At 39.1% G+C, this 17,535-nt stretch overlaps 1 protein-coding gene across 4 annotated transcripts in view; it reads left to right on the top strand.

Moving 5' to 3' along the window:
• Positions 1-1,451: 1,451 nt before the first annotated feature.
• The window catches only part of lrba (LPS-responsive vesicle trafficking, beach and anchor containing), a 177,328-nt gene continuing 161,244 nt past the window's right edge, over positions 1,452-17,535 (top strand). For all 4 annotated transcript variants that reach the window (XM_085458994.1, XM_085458995.1, XM_085458996.1 and 1 more), the window contains exon 1: positions 1,452-2,358. In XM_085458994.1, the coding sequence (XP_085315120.1) occupies positions 2,173-2,358 (186 nt within the window). In that variant the 5' untranslated portion in view covers positions 1,452-2,172. The remainder of the gene's footprint in view (positions 2,359-17,535) is intronic.

Consider the following 17,535-nt stretch of genomic DNA (forward strand, 5'->3'; position numbering starts at 1 on the left):
GCTGCCTCTGTGGCAACACTCATGGCTGCACATCCATCCCACAGAGCCAATGTGAAGTCACTAGAAAGAACAGAGATGGGAAGACAGATAGTATCAAATATGGGCATTATTTGACTTCGACTGCTTTGATTGTGTCTGATTAGAGTTTTGTCTCTTCTCCTCAGCCGTGCAAAAAAAACCCCTCACGTGTCAGGGGTTATGGTTGTGGCGGTGATTTGAAAAGGCAAGCAAAGCAGAGCCGTCACTTTGCTTTAATGTTTGGTTTTCAGCGCCGCGGGATGCACACATCTGTCAGTGTGCGCTGTTGTGCCCTACAAAAACGTTGTTCTGCATGTATTTCCTGTTTGCCTTTTCATTTTGTTTGTTGTGTTAGTTTAAGCTATAACATCCTCTTTTTATCCATTATATGATGTGTGATTTACATTGACAGTTTGTACATAAGATTTCTAAATTAAGACTCCTACACTCAGAACATGATTTGTTGGTGCTTGTGTTACAGTTACTACTTTTCTGTGTGTATGTAGCAGGCACTTGTCTTGTACACTGTACAAGCCCTACCTTATTTTAATTGCTTTTTCTCTCTATCTCTAGGAGAGGGCATAAACAGGAAGAAAAAAATTATGATTGTTGTTACTATTTGTGGAAAGGGGGTGGGATTTAATAGAATTAGACTTATTTCTGCTCCCTTTTCAACATGTAAAGTTATACATTGTGATTATTCTTTTCCTTATGTTTTTAACATGTTCAAAATAAAGCCACATTTCAAGTGCAGTATTTGAAATATATCCCCCTGAGGTTTATATGCATGCTGATACACAGCATACAGTCAAACCTGGATTATCATAAACAGCCCCATGGTCTGTGTAACTTTTTGAAATATTAAAGTGCAGCATTATCTGCTTACTATTATACGTCCTCCCTTCAGCATTGTAGTTTACATTGGGTTCACGTGACATGTGCATTGTCCTGAGGTTAGGGTAGCAAGCTGCTTTTCCCGAAAACGGAACAAAGACACTTTCAATAACCTGTAATGTGTAAATATGCATACTGTGCGACAGACACAGCTCAGACGCAAAATTTCCAAGCTTATAGTCCCACATTAATTTTAGCTGGCATTGCTTAAACGGTGATAATGTAGCTCTCTCGCTGAGGTTAGCGGACTACTGTTGTGCATTTTATTTTGCCTCCTTGTGTTACTGATGTTAATGATGTGGTGTGCGTGTAGAGAGACTGTGAAATCGCGAGTTTTGTTGTGTGGAGCCTGTTTAGAGAGGACTTCTAAGCGGCAGGGCTCAAACCGTTAACGTTTCGCAGTAACTCAGTTCACACGCTGTTGATTTGAACGCAGTCCCTGTGCACGGAGCTAGAAAACCACCTGAGCTGCACACCTGCCACTGAGCTTAACAGTCCCCAGTTGTGTACTGCGCATGCGCCACTCACTCAAGGGCTATACTGTCATGGCGGTGACGAGCTGAAGCTACCGGGGTAGATCAGGAAGCAAATGCAGCGCAGCTGGGTCAACGTTGCCATTTAGCCAAGTGTGCGGAGTTTCCCGAGGAGGAGGAGGGGGTCACCGAGCGGACCTCAGCTCTTTGTCGGCTTTCTCCGGAGCTGTTGGCGGACTTGCTTCCATTCAGTTTGAGTTTTTTTTTTTATTATGCCAAGCGCTACCTGTCAAGTGAGTGGACTCAGTGACAATAGCAACTTCCACTGCTGTGCGGAGATATTAAAGTATCCTCGCTTGCCGTTTGTGCACAGGAGCACGGGAGGACACAGGTAAAAGGGCGAACTCTTCTTCACCTGCTTCTGCCCTTGTTACCTGCACCACACTTTCCACGGCTTTTAACAGTGTAAAACCCTCCGTGTGGCATCAAGTTACAGGGCAGAGGAGTAGTTCACCGTGGAGAGGAGCACTGACATTTCCAGCCTCGCGGTGTCAGCGGTCATCAAATTCTCTCGTTTTTGTTTTTTTTTACCCACTTTCGAGGCTGTTTTTGGATGGGAGGGAAACGTCTTGCTTATGTGCCTATAGACTGTCAACAACTCAGCTGAAGGGGAGATAAACCCCCCTCCCCCTTATTTCCCTCTTCTGACATCGGCTCCACTGTCACCATTGGAGGTGAACAGGTGCCTTACCTGTGAACGCCACCTGTCCCGTCCGCTTCCTTAGCAATGGCTAGCGAGGAGACAGCGGGCGCTGCACCGCCAGGTGAAGGGAAGGACGGGCGACCTGGCGCCGTGGGGCTCAACCCCGGAGTGCCTATCAGGGGGATAAGAATGAAATTCGCCGTGCTCACCGGCCTGGTGGAAGTTGGGGAAGTTTCCAACCGAGACATTGTGGAGACGGTGTTCAACCTGGTAAGCTGATTATGGGGCTCAGAATAGGCCATAGATAGCACTGTCACGCTGTGGTACTGGCTGTGAATCTTTGGGAAAGTCTGGCTTACACCCATATTTGCATAAAAGAAAGGCGTTGATCGTCTGTCAGCACTGACAAAATCGATACTTTCTACTAAGTGTGGCCATATTGACTTAAAGGCAAGCAGCCTACACTGGAAACTGCAGTGAGTCACAGCTATAGGACCTCTCTCTCTAATGAACCCTTATTATCCATGTGGCCCTGTAAATTAAATGGTATATTGTTGGTTTGTTGTTTACAGATAGCTGGAGTGATTGGGCTCATCAGAGCAGGTTCTCATTATTTAGACATGCATGTCATACAGTTTCTTATGCTGCATTGTTCTGTTGTCTTATTGGGCCCCTGCATGTACACATGTAATTATCAGTGTTAAAAACATGTTGCTAAGGTTGTTATTGAACATGACATGATGACCAATGTGAGCATAATCGTGGCAGAGAAAATACTGCGGCAGCAGCAAATCAGTCAGTGCTTTTTTGTGTGTGTGTGTGTGAGAGAGTGTGTGACATATCCAGGTCAGTCATACTGGGTGCCTTATCTGTCTGTTACCTGTTGGCCACCTTAAAGCATGTACCCCAGCTTGGCCTGTCTGCAGTACTGATAGCCCTCGCCTGCCTCAAAGCTTTTCACAAAGTGACTTTGCGGTGTCTGCATGAGAATGAATGAAACTACCAGTAACAAGGAAACTTACCGTGATGAATGGGAGCATGCTCAAATGCAGCTTTCACTGGTGAGGTGTGGGAGGAAGGGAGAGGGAGGAGACGTGAAGGTAGAACCTGCAAAACTGCTTTGTCACAGTGGTACAACAATGGAATCCTTTAGATAGGGGAGGCTCGCCTATAGTCATATAGTATAGTTTACTCCCAACGCCAACCCCCACAGAGGAGGCTAATGAACTGCAAGTAGATGTCTGACTCATGGCGAGATATTTGTAAGTACTACTAAACACAAACTATCCCATCAGCTAAATATCAGCACAGCTGAGAGCCTGAAAACTTCATTTAACCAAGAAGAAAAACTAAGCGGTGAATTGATTAACAAAGCAGATGATGATTAAATGCCTTTCAGACAAAAAGCGATCAGTTAACTTGTCTTTCCACTCTTATACTGACCCATGTTACACTGACCTACTTTGATTGGACACGTTTGTAGTGTCACCAGGATGCTGCAAAAGCAAAGCTTTTTTTTTTCGCTTTTTCCTCATTTATTTCTTTATTTTTTGTGTCCAGTCTTGTCTGTCTGTTGCTATTATTAATTTTAGACAGACATGTGATTGCAAGCGAGGACCGCTGACTGGAAAAGCAGACAATGTAAATGCAGTATCACGGGGAAGTATTGTTTTTAGTAGCAGCTTCCAGTGACTATATGTACAATTGTTTTTTTGTGTGTGTGTGTTTTTTTTTTTTTTTTTTTTTTTTTTTTTTTCCCCTTTAAGCTGAGAAAGCCATCATTGTACAAATATGATCTGTACAGGCTCCTCTGTCTCACTGCAGCTCTTCTGGACTGCATTTTTATCATGGACAGTGTCATTTTTCAGGAGGTGCTGTGCATTTCATTATGCTTACAACATTCTACAGCTTTCCACATGATAGTCTGATTTATCACAGTGGTCATAGTTTTCTCTTTGGTAGTATCTGCCAGAGCCCTACATTGATTAAATACTACATGGTTTCCCCAAGAGTATTGTCTCTCTGTGTCACAACTCATCAGCAGTGGTTGTGATGACTCGCAGCACGTGGGCTTGGGTTATAAACGCCACTATTCAGTTGTTTTTAGAAAAACGGGCTCATGTGCCGGCCCTGTTTGTGCCTGGAGTCAGGAATTTGCTATAGATGGGGGCAAAGAAGAGTTTGCTTCACACAGTCACAGTCTGAGTGTTACGCTGTTTTGTCCCCCCCCAGTTGGTCGATCTGCTTCACGCTATCTCGATACAAGGTTCAAGGGGTATATAGCTGTCAGTTAAAAGTGAAAGTAAAGATGAGCAGGCCAGAGAATAGAGAGCTGAACTTTTGTCAGTGCAACAGCTGAACTGTTGATACATAATCCGGTATTCAAGTTTACTTTTAAATAGAGGAAAGGAAAAAAAAACAAACAAACCGTAATCTGTGTGGCAGAGTACAATATCTGTATTCAGAGACAGTTTTTTTTTTTTTTATATTTTGGTCCTATGAAGTCTTGCCCTGTCATGGCTCATTGGACCTGTCTTGGCTAACAAATTCAATCTGTTTAAAGCAGCACTGGTGTAATACAAGGGATGAATTTCACAGCATAAACATGTTTTGTTTCTTTATTTTCTTGGATCTGAGTATGGCAAGTTTTTATTTTTCCAGAGTCTGCATCAAATACACAAGTTTGCACACAGCCAGAGGAACAATGTGCAAAAAAAGGCATATTTTCGCTTCAAACGGATTACCTCTGCAGTGGCTTTCACACTTATGGTAAAGAAAGAATATGGGAATTCTAAGTTTTTATGTATTGAGATGTAGTTAAAAAATCATCTGGTTCTTACCAGGTTTTAAAATAATTTAAATACAACCTCTGATGAACAACAAGACTCGACACATTTCACCACGTCATTATTTATTTAACAAAAGCTAAGTCAAAATGCTTAGCGGTGAATGAAGAGCTGAGTAGCTTGTACAATCATATTTAGCAGCAATAACTTGAAGTAATGATTCTCTGTATGACTTTCAGTCTCTCACATCACTGTGGAGGAATTTTGTCCCTCTATTCTTTACAGCGTTGCTTCAGTTCATTGAGTTTTGCAGGCATTTGTTTATACACAGCTCTTTTAAAAGTCCTGCTGCAGCATTTCCATTGCGTTGAGGTCTGGACTTTGACTGGGACATTGTAGCACCTTGATTGTTTTCTTTTTCAGCCATTCTGCTTGTAGATCTGAGGCTGTGTTTGGGATCATATTCCCAGTCACACTTGGACTTGATGTTCAGCTGGGAGTGAAGATGTCAGGAAACTTGATTGATGAGACTTCCCTCCCACTAAAACAGAATCAACTTTCTGGGATTTAAACTGTTAACTTAAATATGCAGCGCTACCTGCTGTTGCTACCCCTTCTGAATAAGGTAGAAACCAAAAGCAGCATAATGTTTGACCTTGGGGTCAATTTACTGGGATTTCTATTCCCGGGAACACTGGAAACAGTCTTGAATGTTTTGTACTTGTCAATAATATTTCCCATTGCAGAATTACTTCATATCATTTGGAAATGGCCTTATTAGACTTTGCAGGTTGATGGGCAGCAACAATTCTTCTTCTCTGAGATCACTGTGGATGTCTTTGCTCCTTGGCATTGTGATAACACACAGCTGAATGCTCCAGACCAACAAACTACCAAAACGTCTGCTTTTATAGAGGTTATCAGTGATTAGCAGGAATTAAATAGTAGCTCTGTTCTTTAGCGGACCCACTAAGGAACAGAATTTTTTTTGTTATATCCTGATATATAAAGACACAGACCTGAAAGATGGCATACTTTCTTTTTACTATGTCTTTATGTGCTTATTACTCTTGATCATACATGTTCATAATGGTTCAACAGGTGTCCACGTTTTTTGTAGTTGTTGTTGTTGTTGTTGTTGTTGTTTGTTTTGCATGTCTAAAGCATAGCAGCACCCACCCTGAATGGAGCCAGAGAAACTGAAAGCACTTGTGTCAAGATGTTATTGGGTGTACAACATGATTTGTGCACATTATGACAACAGGCCACACAAATTGATAGTTGAGCTTTTTTTTTTTTTTAAATAATGTTTTCTAACCTTTTAACTATTAAAACAAAAGTAATGAATATTTCTTTAAAACGAAGTGAAACTAATTATTGCCAAAGTGTTACAGCCTGCTCTATTGGCCAATCAGTGGGCTTAAAAAACCAAACAATCCCCAAACCACACTGGTTAGGACAAAGGGAAGCTGAGTTACAGTTTTCATCCCACTAGATTACAGATTATACATGGCACTTCTTGAAACACAGATGAATTGGTGAACAAAGTTCAACATTTAGCAAGTCTGAGATATTGATATCTGGCTTTCTGTCAAAATGTTAAGTCCAATGGTCACTGATGTTTTAACCCCATGCCAACTTTTGAGGGGGAAAATGTGTGGGTCTCTTGGGCTTGAGTAAATGTTTGACTTTGTCTAGTAGTCACTCGTTTACACTTGTTTCCCCCCTTTTTAAGGCAGGTAGTGTAGAATCGGTTTGTTTGCGCCCTTGTGCTTTAAGTGGCTGCCCACAGCTTTAGAGGAAGTGCCACTGTTTTGTTTTTGTTCTGGCTAACTGAAATAGTGTGCTGAAAGCTGGAAAGAGCTGCAGACTGGGGTGTTAATTCTCAGTTGAGCCAGTAATAAACGTTACTGTCTGTATCTGTCTGCTGATGTAATTCTCTTTTAGTTAGCAGACTTTATTGTAGATTTGCAAAGACAGCCTTGTAATGCATAATCACACATAATTACATGTTGCTACATAGGATAGAAATAAATGAGGAAATAAAAGGCTGCAATTAGGCAATATCAGTATTCCTTCATTAGGGTTTATTGTGTTTAATGGACATCTCAGAGGGTGTAAATACTGTTAATACATGGGCACTTTAAAATGAAGCAGTGGGACGTCGGGGCTCTTGCGGTTATCCCAATATAAGAGAATGAAAGAGGTATACCGCTGCCTTACATAGGGTAGGTAATCTCCTAGGCCCAATAAAGCACTGACTAATGTGACGCTCTGTGAAGAGGAGCCAGGCTGAGCTGGAATCATGGCTCCTCTGTTAGGTGACACAGGAGATGGGTGGAATGTAACGGCGGCATTACCTGAATACAAGGTCATAGAGCCGATGGCAGACAGCTATGCAGCCCACAACTATATGAATACACTGGCTATGATCATTTAAGTGTTAGTTTTGATTTCCTTTATGAAAATGATGCATCACATCAAAGTATTTGTGTTTATCACAAAGAACTACAGCCTGAAGGCTCGTAGCAGAAGAAGCCACAAATAAAACTCTGTGATGTTTCTATTTAGTTATGATTTATTTAATATGGGATAGGTTTATTCATGTATCTGAAAATGCAGTCTGTGCCACAGGGCTTCATTAACCAAAGTGATCTTGTTATGCTACAGGGCTTTCTGGAAGATGGCGTATAGTAAAATCATAATTTCATTCATAAAGTTGACGTTTCTCATTTCATTTTTTCAAATGTTAAAATGTGGAGTGTTGGAATTTGTCTGTCCATGTGCTTCAGTTTGTCTTGAGCCACCGTATTTGAACTACCTGCTGCAACACTATGTATTAAATCTGTATTTAGCTGTAGCTATAGCTTAGATGGCCTCTTTTTGGGCATGTCTTTATCCTTTTTTATGATATCTACTTGCATTTAATTTCCCTTCTACGAGGCTACTGTTTTCCAGGCATTCTGTATTTCTAGTTGTGTCAACGAGGCAAATCAGTTTTATTCTGTTTCTTCAGTGATATTTTAAGGTCTCTTTCTTTGTCTTTGTGCTTCTGAGCATGTGCAGTTTGTGTTTGATAGTGCCTTGTTGCCCACTTTATCATCTGTGGGACTGATGTTGACACAGAGGATCCTCCTTTGAGATAGGCTGTCATAAGTGAAATTAATTGTTCTAAACTTGCATCTTCCCTTTTTATTTCTTTAAATAGGCTGCCTGGGACCCTTATTACTTCCCAGTGCAGGAATAAATCCCGAAAAGTAGTTGTTCTGTGGAATTATTATGTGTCACGCTTTAAAACTGTGAAATTGAGTTTAGTAGCTTTATTCTTATCAGCAGATACAGGCTATTTTTGCCCTGACTAGAAACTAGCGATGGTTGCAATAAGATAATCCCCAAGATGGTAGACAAGTGTTAATATGAACACTTGAGTCTTTTTTCTTTTTTTCTTTTTCATAATTCACTGCTTGTGTGCATATGTTGCCCACAAGCACACACACATTCTCCCTTCATTTGCAAGCAGTCTGGCACAAAAGCTGTAAGAGTGAGGGCGATGCTTGTGCTCTCTCCAGGCATGCTTTGCCCTCTCTGGCAGTAACAAAGAGCCCTTTAATCTGACACATGAATGAAATGCTATCTGCTTCTCTCAATTGTCTGTCGCATCAGCCCAATTTCAGGGTCACACCTCTTTCTTCTTGCATCACTGTATCTGAAGGTAGTCCGAAGTGGTATAGGACTGTTGACTGTCAGCATGACTGTCTGTTTATTTTATTTTCAGAATAATATTCAGTGCTCATTGTTTCCGTAAATGGTCTTTTTGTTTCCCTAAACAAAAGAGGGCATTTGTGTTCGTTGCACCATTTTGGCAGTCATGTCTTTTTCATAGAAATAACAGTGAAATCACCACAGTGAGTTTTCTTGAGGGTAAACAGGATTAGCTGGTCTGGATGAGCTATAGGTGTAAGTGGGTTTAAAAAGCCACAACTGGAATGCCTGTTTTCTCCTTCTTTATGCAGTGTCTTTATTTAGCCCTGGAGCAGGTCAGATAATGCACCCATCATGCCTCATTGTCTGCTGTTTGTTGACAAATAGGCAGATGGCCTCAGGATTTAACAGGGTTTGAAAGAGATGCGTGTCATCGGAGAGATATAATGTCTTACATAACAAGAATTTAGAGACCGTTAAAAGCTTGAGATATAGTATTTTGGGACACTGTAGTTACATGAAATATCTCTGAGAAGTGTGCTTTGTTTTTCCTGTTTTTGCTTTAAAAAGATTTAATGGGAGCGTTGATAAGCACTGGGTGGGAACAGTTGCCTGGTGTCACATCCTACTTCAGGAGTGTGGTTAGGGAAACTTGTTCCACATGACAGTTTAGTGGTAACTACCTCTGGAGTACAGTGGGGAAAATAATTACTTTGTTCCCTGCTGAATTTGTATGCTTGCTCACTTACAAAGAAAAGCCAGTCTCTATTTTTTCTGATAGTTTCCTTTTAATGCAGAGAGAGAAAATATCAAACAAAAGTCCAGGAAAAAAAGAAAACATATTACAGAAAAGTTATAAATTCATTTAAATGTCATTGAGTGAAAAAAGTATTTGATCCTCAAGCAATACATGTACTTGAGTGACCCAGTCCATGACCTTAATGTCCTTCTTCTTTAGCCACTCCTTTGTTGCCTTAGTGCCATGTTTCAGGTTACTGCCATGTTGGATAACCAATCCATGAGTCATCTTCAGTGTTCTGGCTGAGGGCAGGAAGTCTAAGGTTTTACATTACATAGCCCTGCCCTTTATGTACCTTCAAGTTTTCATGTATCGTTAGAAGAAAAACAGCCCCAAAGCATAATGCTTCCACCTCCATGCTTGACTGTAGGGATGGTGTTCTTTGGGTCATACTCAGCATTTCTCTTCCGTCAAACACGACAGGTTGAGTTGATGCCAAATAGCTTGATTTTTATCTGGACACAGCACTTTCTCCCAAGCCTTCTCTGAATCATTTAGATGTTCACTGGGAAACTTAAGTTGGACCTGTACAAGTTCTTTCTTGAACGGTTGGACCTTATTGTATAGTGTGTTGCTAATGGTGTTGTTGGAGACTGCGTTTCTAAGTGCGTTATATTTCTTCCCTTTCCAAATATTCACACCAGCATTGTCACTTTCTCACCAAGCTTCTTGCAGATGGTCTTTTAGCACATGTAGCCTTGTGCAGGTCTATAGTCTTGTTCCTGACATCCTTTGACAGCTCTTTGGTCTCACCTATGGTGGTGGTGAAGTTGTAATGGAAGAAATTGATTCTGTGGACGCGTGTGTTATATACACACAACTAGTTGAAGTTGGGAGTATCTGTAATTGATTCATTGTAATTTGTGTGCCCACAAACAATCTGTGGGAGTCAAAATTCTGGTTGGTAGGGTATCAAATACTCATTCTACTCAATGACACTAAAAGCAATATTTAATTTTAATGAAATGTGGGGTTTGTTTCTGGATTTTTGGTTGATATTCTCTCTGTGTATTAAAATGAAACTACCAAAAAATTAGAGACTGTTCATTTCTTTGTAAGTGAGCAAACTTAGATTCCAGGCGACCACCAAATGTAGACTTGTAACACACAGCAGTGAATAACCAATTAGCTTTATTGTTTATACAAGTTTTACTTCAGTGAGCACAATTCCAATTATTAGAATTACTACATTCTGCAAGTTTATTTGTAAACTAATCAGCTCGTATGCACAATTGGCAAAGTGTGGCTAGAATACATTTATCAAGCAGGCAACACATCCAACTTAAAGTCTTGTTGCACACACAGTAGTCTAGATGTAATCGCATATGTTTTTTAATTGAAAGTTAGTTTTAAAGTTTCCAATTATTGTCAGAGAACAAACATTCCAGGAAACCAAAAGAAAAACTTGCGTTATTAATTTGATTATTTTTGATTAATGGTTTTTGTCTTCCTGCAACTTCTGTTAAATTAATATTCTTTGAGTGTTGTTCTTTCACTCAAACCTGAGTCACTTGTACCATTCTCCAAACTGTTCTGGTTTAGGTTTGTTTTTAAATGTAGAATGCTGAACAAATAGTAAAAGATTAACTGCTCATAGATTTCTCGCCATTTGCGGTTGTTGCAGTGACTGCCTGCTTTTAAGAAACAGGGTCAGGGTAGTGTAGCCTACTACTTGGCCTACATCTCTACTTATTGTTTCGCCTGTAACTGTGCCAGCTCACAAAGGCATTTTGTCAAGATGCTAATGGTTATGATGGCGGAAACTGGGAACAGGCGCTGTTGAAGGCTCTCAAACACCAACAAGCTGATAATAAAACTGTGCCCAAGAGCCACAGGGGTAATTATGCCCGCTATCATTTGTATTTTCTTGCACACAGATTAATACTGTACCGTTAAGTAAATGGCTAGGGTCACTTCATTTAAGTTTCATTTAATCTTTATGCAATTTTTGCCCCGAAGAGAAGTTTTGGGCCGCTTGTTTAAAGTAGAGCAGGGTGTCTGTCCACAACACAGGATCCTGATAGCTTTGCCTGCCGTCCTAATTTGGATACTCTTGAAGTCTGCACTATACTACAAAGAGCTCTACTAGGATGATATTATGATAAGTCTTTAAAGCTGTTTTCATGCATTATAGTATTATAGAGATTACCCAGTGGAAAAACATGTCAGGATGTAAAACATCTGACATGGTTTGACTGGATGTTCAACAGTCTCTGACCGACAAACTTCCTAGTTCGTCTGTTGTCTTGTGTCCTTTCTCATGATCACGCTACCCAGCAGCACCCTCGCTTGAACCAAACAGAGTATTTCCAGTACTGAGGGCATGGCTGATGTGAACTATCTCCTGCTGTGTCCTACATCTGAGAGAGCTTTGGACAATTCCTCTGACAGTTTTCTCAGTTCATGTGTGGAATCAGCTTAAGATATTATCAAGCTTGTTCATTAAAGTCTATGTACATGAGGAAAAGGATTTTAAATGCTATTTGTGATTTTTTTTTTATTTATTTATTTTTTAAACTGAGAGCCAGTGAAGAAACGCTGGTGATCAGAGATGCAGAGTACACCCAGATTCTTTTGACATTCTAGCTGGTAACTTGCAGAGGTTATTTGGAGACTTTACCCCACATGCTTCATGAGGCCTTTCACTCAGTTTGACAGGTACTCCTTATGTAACAAACATCTCAGTAGCTGTGAGGTATGATACGTTATGATACATGGACAGACAGAGTAGCATTTTATTGCATTTGTCTGAATAGTTCTTGCATAGTTTGAAGCTATGCCTTGGGTCATTGCTGGAGTAATCTCAGTTCCAATCAGGTATTGTCTGCAAGGTATGTCTTCAAGATTTGTCAAATCCATTTGGGGCCCGTTTATGGTCTAAATCAACTTATTGTTAATGCTAACTCACAGAGAAACAGTCTAAATCTGGTCTTATTCTAAAGCGGCTCCATTTGATGATACATCTGTGACAGTTTGGAAAGACTCAGTCCTGACAGCTAAATCAATGAAAGGCTGAACTGAGTTACTATGACTGTCTCGGCCTGTTAAAAAAATGTTGTTTTTTTTGTTTCCTTCCAATAACAGTGAGTAATGTGCACTTCTAGCTTATCTTCCCAGACTGGCTGAAATTCTTTATAAATGCTTTGATGCTTTAAAGTGTAAATTGAACCATGGGACTGGCCTCCTGAGTCATAGCTTTCTTTTTCAGAGGGGTAACAGTATTAAGTGTTTTATGCATTGAGACTGCAGGACTATCAACAATTGACTTCAGGAGATATAAAGATAAAATGGCTACTCATCATTTTTATTGGTTCCAGCATTTATGGTAACAATAGTGGAATCACTTGAAGGACAATTATGATAGTGGACTTAACAACAGCTCAGGTCAGCTGTTGTTAAAATAAAGTTGTACATTGACCAGCTAGGAGTTGCACCTACCTGAGATAATTAACTATTATATTAAGCATTGTTATGTGAAAAGCATGTGCTTTTTTTGAATGCTGGCACCTTGAAGTTCTAGTTAAAATGACATGTTTGAACGCTATAGCTTCTGGCCAAGCAGTGTTAACCTTTCTTTTCACAGTGATGATATTGCAGTACTATTTGGCAGATAGTCAAGTTTCAGTGCTAGATGCTTAGATGGGTTGTGAATGTTAAAACATAATATGTGCTGGATACAACATAATATAGTGTGAGCAAAGATTTAAAGGGAAAGTAATGTAAATGTTAATGTCTAAATGTTCTTTCTTGCTTTTTCTCTTTCTAGTGTTTCATAGCATTGCTGTCTACCTTTTCCTTTGTTTTTGGGCAGGTTGATTAGCAATTTAGGTAAACCTTAGATAATGTGAAAATGAACTGCCCTTGGATATCTGTGATAGACTTAAGAATGTGGAAAATGTGGCAAACTGTTTTGTATGACACAGCATTGCATGAGAAGTTACTTTTTTTATTTCTATTGAAATTGCATCATACAGCAATAACTGTTTTTCAGTAAAAGTGTTATAAGAGATTAATACTAAACTTTTTTCCCTGACCTTTTGTAAACTGCTTTGCAAATTGCTCAAATTAATTTAGTTTTACTGCACTCTATGCAAATATTTAGAGACATTTATCAGAAGCTATCTGAGATCAAGTTGATAAAGTGCATGTCTTAATATTTTACATGAGTAAATGCAACAGACTAGGCTGAAAACTAAGAAAGGGGGGAGAAGTGTCCCAGTGTCAGCTGCTTGACTGTTGTATTCAGACCAAGTCAGCTGTCATTCTGATTCAGAAAGGTTTTCTACATTGAAACCTGAAGTCTGTTATGTGCAGTAGTTTTAGAAGCACAGAACAGATGGTTTCTTGACACTCTTGACACTTTACCATAAAGCTATGAACACTGTAAAGTGTTAGTATAATTAATGATATTCAGCTTCACTTCAGACAGACACACTGGTGATATATTCACTTCCTCTAGTTGAAGCCGCTCTGTAACTAGAGGCGTGTTCCTCTGCATTAGTAAAGGGCATGATTGAATGATTCTACCCTTCATAAGGGATCATCTGCTTTCCCTCAGACTTTACTTATCCGGTTATTTTACTGATCAAAGTATTAACGTGTAGAATACCCAGGTAATACTTGTGTATTCAAACCAGTGTGTTGAAATTGTGTTTTGAGTTAAAGCTCACTTTACCAGCAAAATTGCACCCTTGTGATTGCATACCTACATGCTAACCCACAATGCGTAGGTTGCTGGAGTCAAAGCGGCTGCACTAACTGAAAATTTGTATGAATCTGGTTATTGTACAACCCCATTTTCAAAAAGGCTTGAACATTGAGCAAAATGTGAATAATCAGTAATGATCTAGTCTGGTATTTACTTGGGCGTGACTTAGCCAATTAACCAATACCTACCTATTATATGTCAGCTGACCCATCTATGAAGTTTTGACTGGTTAATTTGAATCTTTTTCTGTTTCCTGTCTTGTATTTAAGCAATTTTTTTACAATGTTTTACTATGACCCTGATGAAGGCCACAAGCCGAAACGCGTTGGTCAATTATTTAAGTTGTTAATCTTCCCTCAAGTGTTGCTGGAGTTCCTACTTTGTGAATTCTTTCATCCTCTCCATGCACCTTGGAAGCAAGTGAAGTTGTGCCAGAAATTTTTTATTTTTTTTTGCTGCGATTTAGACTTCAAAAAGAAAAATATTAAAATTGTATAAATTTTTTATTTTTTTTCAATGTCCATCTTAAATGTGAAGCCAGCAGCATGTTTTAGAAAGATTCAACAGGGTGTTATTCACCACATCAATCAGCTCTTTGAAAACACTCTAGTTTTGAAAAGGTTTTGGACTCTTATTCGACACATCACAAGCTGCTAAATAGATCTGGGTCAACTTGGTCATAATTTTTATTTCACAATTCATCAAATATTTTCACAGGGTGATAAGTCTGATCTGGAGGACGTTCCTCAAACTTTTTTCCACAAATGTTTACTTTACCGTCATAATGAAACGATTTGATTTTGGAGGAGAAGATCAAGTTCTCTGTGACCTAACAAAACACATTTTGGCCATTCGAAAGCAGAAGAAAGAATTAAATTATACCCCAAAAACAAAAGGTCAAGTTCACACAGCTCTACAGTGAAAAGGAAAGTATATCCCTTTTCAGTTTTAGGTTTTCTAAATACAACTTTTGAAGAAGAACAACACATGACATATTACGCCATGTCATAATTGATTTAAAACAAACTAAACCAAAATGCAGATGCAGCGTATGGGGGCAAAAACTAAGTACACCCCATGATTCAACAGCTTGTAGAAGCACATTTATCAGCATCTGATTAATAACTTCCTGTGTGACCTTCTGTGTGGAGGAACTTTCGCCCACTCTTCCTTACAGTGTTTCTTCAGTTCATTGAGGTTTGTGGGCATTTGTTGATGCACAGCTCTTTTAAGGTTCAGCATTTCAGGCTGGTTGAGATCTGGATTTTGGGGCATCGCAGCATTTTGTTTCTCTTTTTCTAGATGGATATAAAACCTTTATGAAGCTTTTGATCACTGCATGTTCTATGTTGGAAAATAAAGTCTAGATTTTTGATTAGTTTTCTTTATGTTCTAGGCTCTGTAGGCAGGGAGTAGTATTATAAACTGTTAGAAAAGGTGGAGTGCACATAGCTTCTATTGAACGACTTATTTAGGTGAAAGGCTGAGGGAGGACTCTCCCAGTAGTTCTGCCAGAATTAAAGAGTAAATAATTTTGCTTTTGCTTTTTTTTCTCACTTTATTGCTGGAAAAGGAAGAGGGCAGCAATGAATATGAAGTTAGTCACCCTGCCTTTAATCCAAATCAAACAGTTTTCTCTGAGATGTCAGAAGAATGATGCAGTAACCCATAAACGATGACTGCTGAGACGTCGAGCGATGCCATCAAAGGTCTATAGGACGATCGGAAAGGCAGCACCTGCTCTCAAACCACTGAAATAAATGTTAAAAGGTCGAGGGTATTCATGCTGGTACCGCACTGGGGTTATCAGTTTGACATCTTACATCACTTTGTTTTATTGAGCTGCACTCAAGTCATCAAGGTTCAGCAGTTAGCTTTGGATTCTCAGAGGCAAATGTCTATACATTAAACATGGATAGACATTTTTTTTCATCTGTTGTTCTACTTTTTTAATGTAATTTTAATCTTTTTTTTGTTTTTGTTTTTTAAATGTGCTTCAAAATAAATAAATTTGAGTTGACTTGACACAAATGTAGCTCTCTTGCTTTTAAAGGCCATGCTGCCACTTAGGATTTTGAATGTTTATCCCCACAATTCACGTTTACTTTACTACTACTCAATCATAATACCACATATACAAATACAACGTACGGCTTTCAAAACAGTTGTTGAGTTCCTATACTAAAAGAGTGCTTCTACATCAGGATGGAAATACTAAATCACACTTGGGTAATGATTTACTTGCAGGTAAATGTGCATCGTGCCATTTTCTGTGGCCTTCATGCATGGTCTTTGTTGACTAGAATTTTATGATATGCAGAGGAAACTACAGGAAGTCCGTTAGAGTAGAGCAACTTTGTTGGGATATGCTGGAGGGTGCAGACGGTTTCCTGCCTCCCCATGTGGGATTTCCCAGATTTCAAACGGTGATAAAACCTTCCAGTAACTTTTTGAACAGAATTTGAATTCTGGATCTGTTTACATCTGTTGTGTTTTTTTTTTTTTTTTTTTTTTTTTTTTTTTAAAGGTCAAACAGAAATGATATGGATCATATAGCCCATTCTTTGCATTTGGGATCAAGCTGCATTAATATTCTTTCACATAACAAAGCAAAATGCACAATACTAGATAGGGCTGAACGATTATGGAAAATAATCTAATTGCGATTTTTTTGCCCCAAGATTGCGATGCGATATGCGATTATTTTTTAAGGTCTTTGTCTTCTGTATTATTAAACAAAGACAAGCAATACATCATATAGTATGGCCAATACTATATTACATTAATTTTAAACTGTTCTTTCCTGGAAGACAGACCTCTGTTATGATGACATGAGGTGATGCATGAATTGATGACTGACATTTTTATTTAACTTCTTCAATCACAACAGTATATTTGAACATACACAATAGTTTATTTTTAGCTTACAAACATCTGAGCATAAAGTGCTGACAAGGAACCCTGGTGTAAACATTAAAATGAAAGTCAGTACAATGTGCAGATTGCAGAAATATACATTAAAAAAAATCAGTGGCTTTACCACACTCAGTTTTTCGACATCTGTGAACTACTAGACAGTCATTCAATTAAAAAATAATATTAAATAAATAAAACTAATAAATAAAAAATACACACATCTTACTGATCTCTGCAGTCAGTAACATTACACATAAAGTGCAAACATAATAGCAATTGTATAAACACACACACACAAACACGCCTTTAAAATTTAAAGGCGTGAAATTGGACGGTCTAGCCTTCTGATTAGCTAATCAGAAGGCTAGTTCTGATTAGCGTCACCGCTGTCTCGGTGGAGTTTAATAAACTCGGCCGTCTGCTTCTTGCTATCTAAAATATAACCAGACACTGGTGTAAATTCTCGACTGTCTCATACTTCTGTTTAATAAGTTTTCTGTTTGACGTTTAGTCAGCTGTGTGAAAACCAAGGAGGA

The sequence above is a fragment of the Copadichromis virginalis genome, linkage group LG6, assembly GCF_057382275.1.
Source record: "Copadichromis virginalis isolate Kocher_CV1m ecotype Utaka linkage group LG6, C_Virginalis_male_GT1.1, whole genome shotgun sequence".
Taxonomy (NCBI): domain Eukaryota; kingdom Metazoa; phylum Chordata; class Actinopteri; order Cichliformes; family Cichlidae; genus Copadichromis; species Copadichromis virginalis.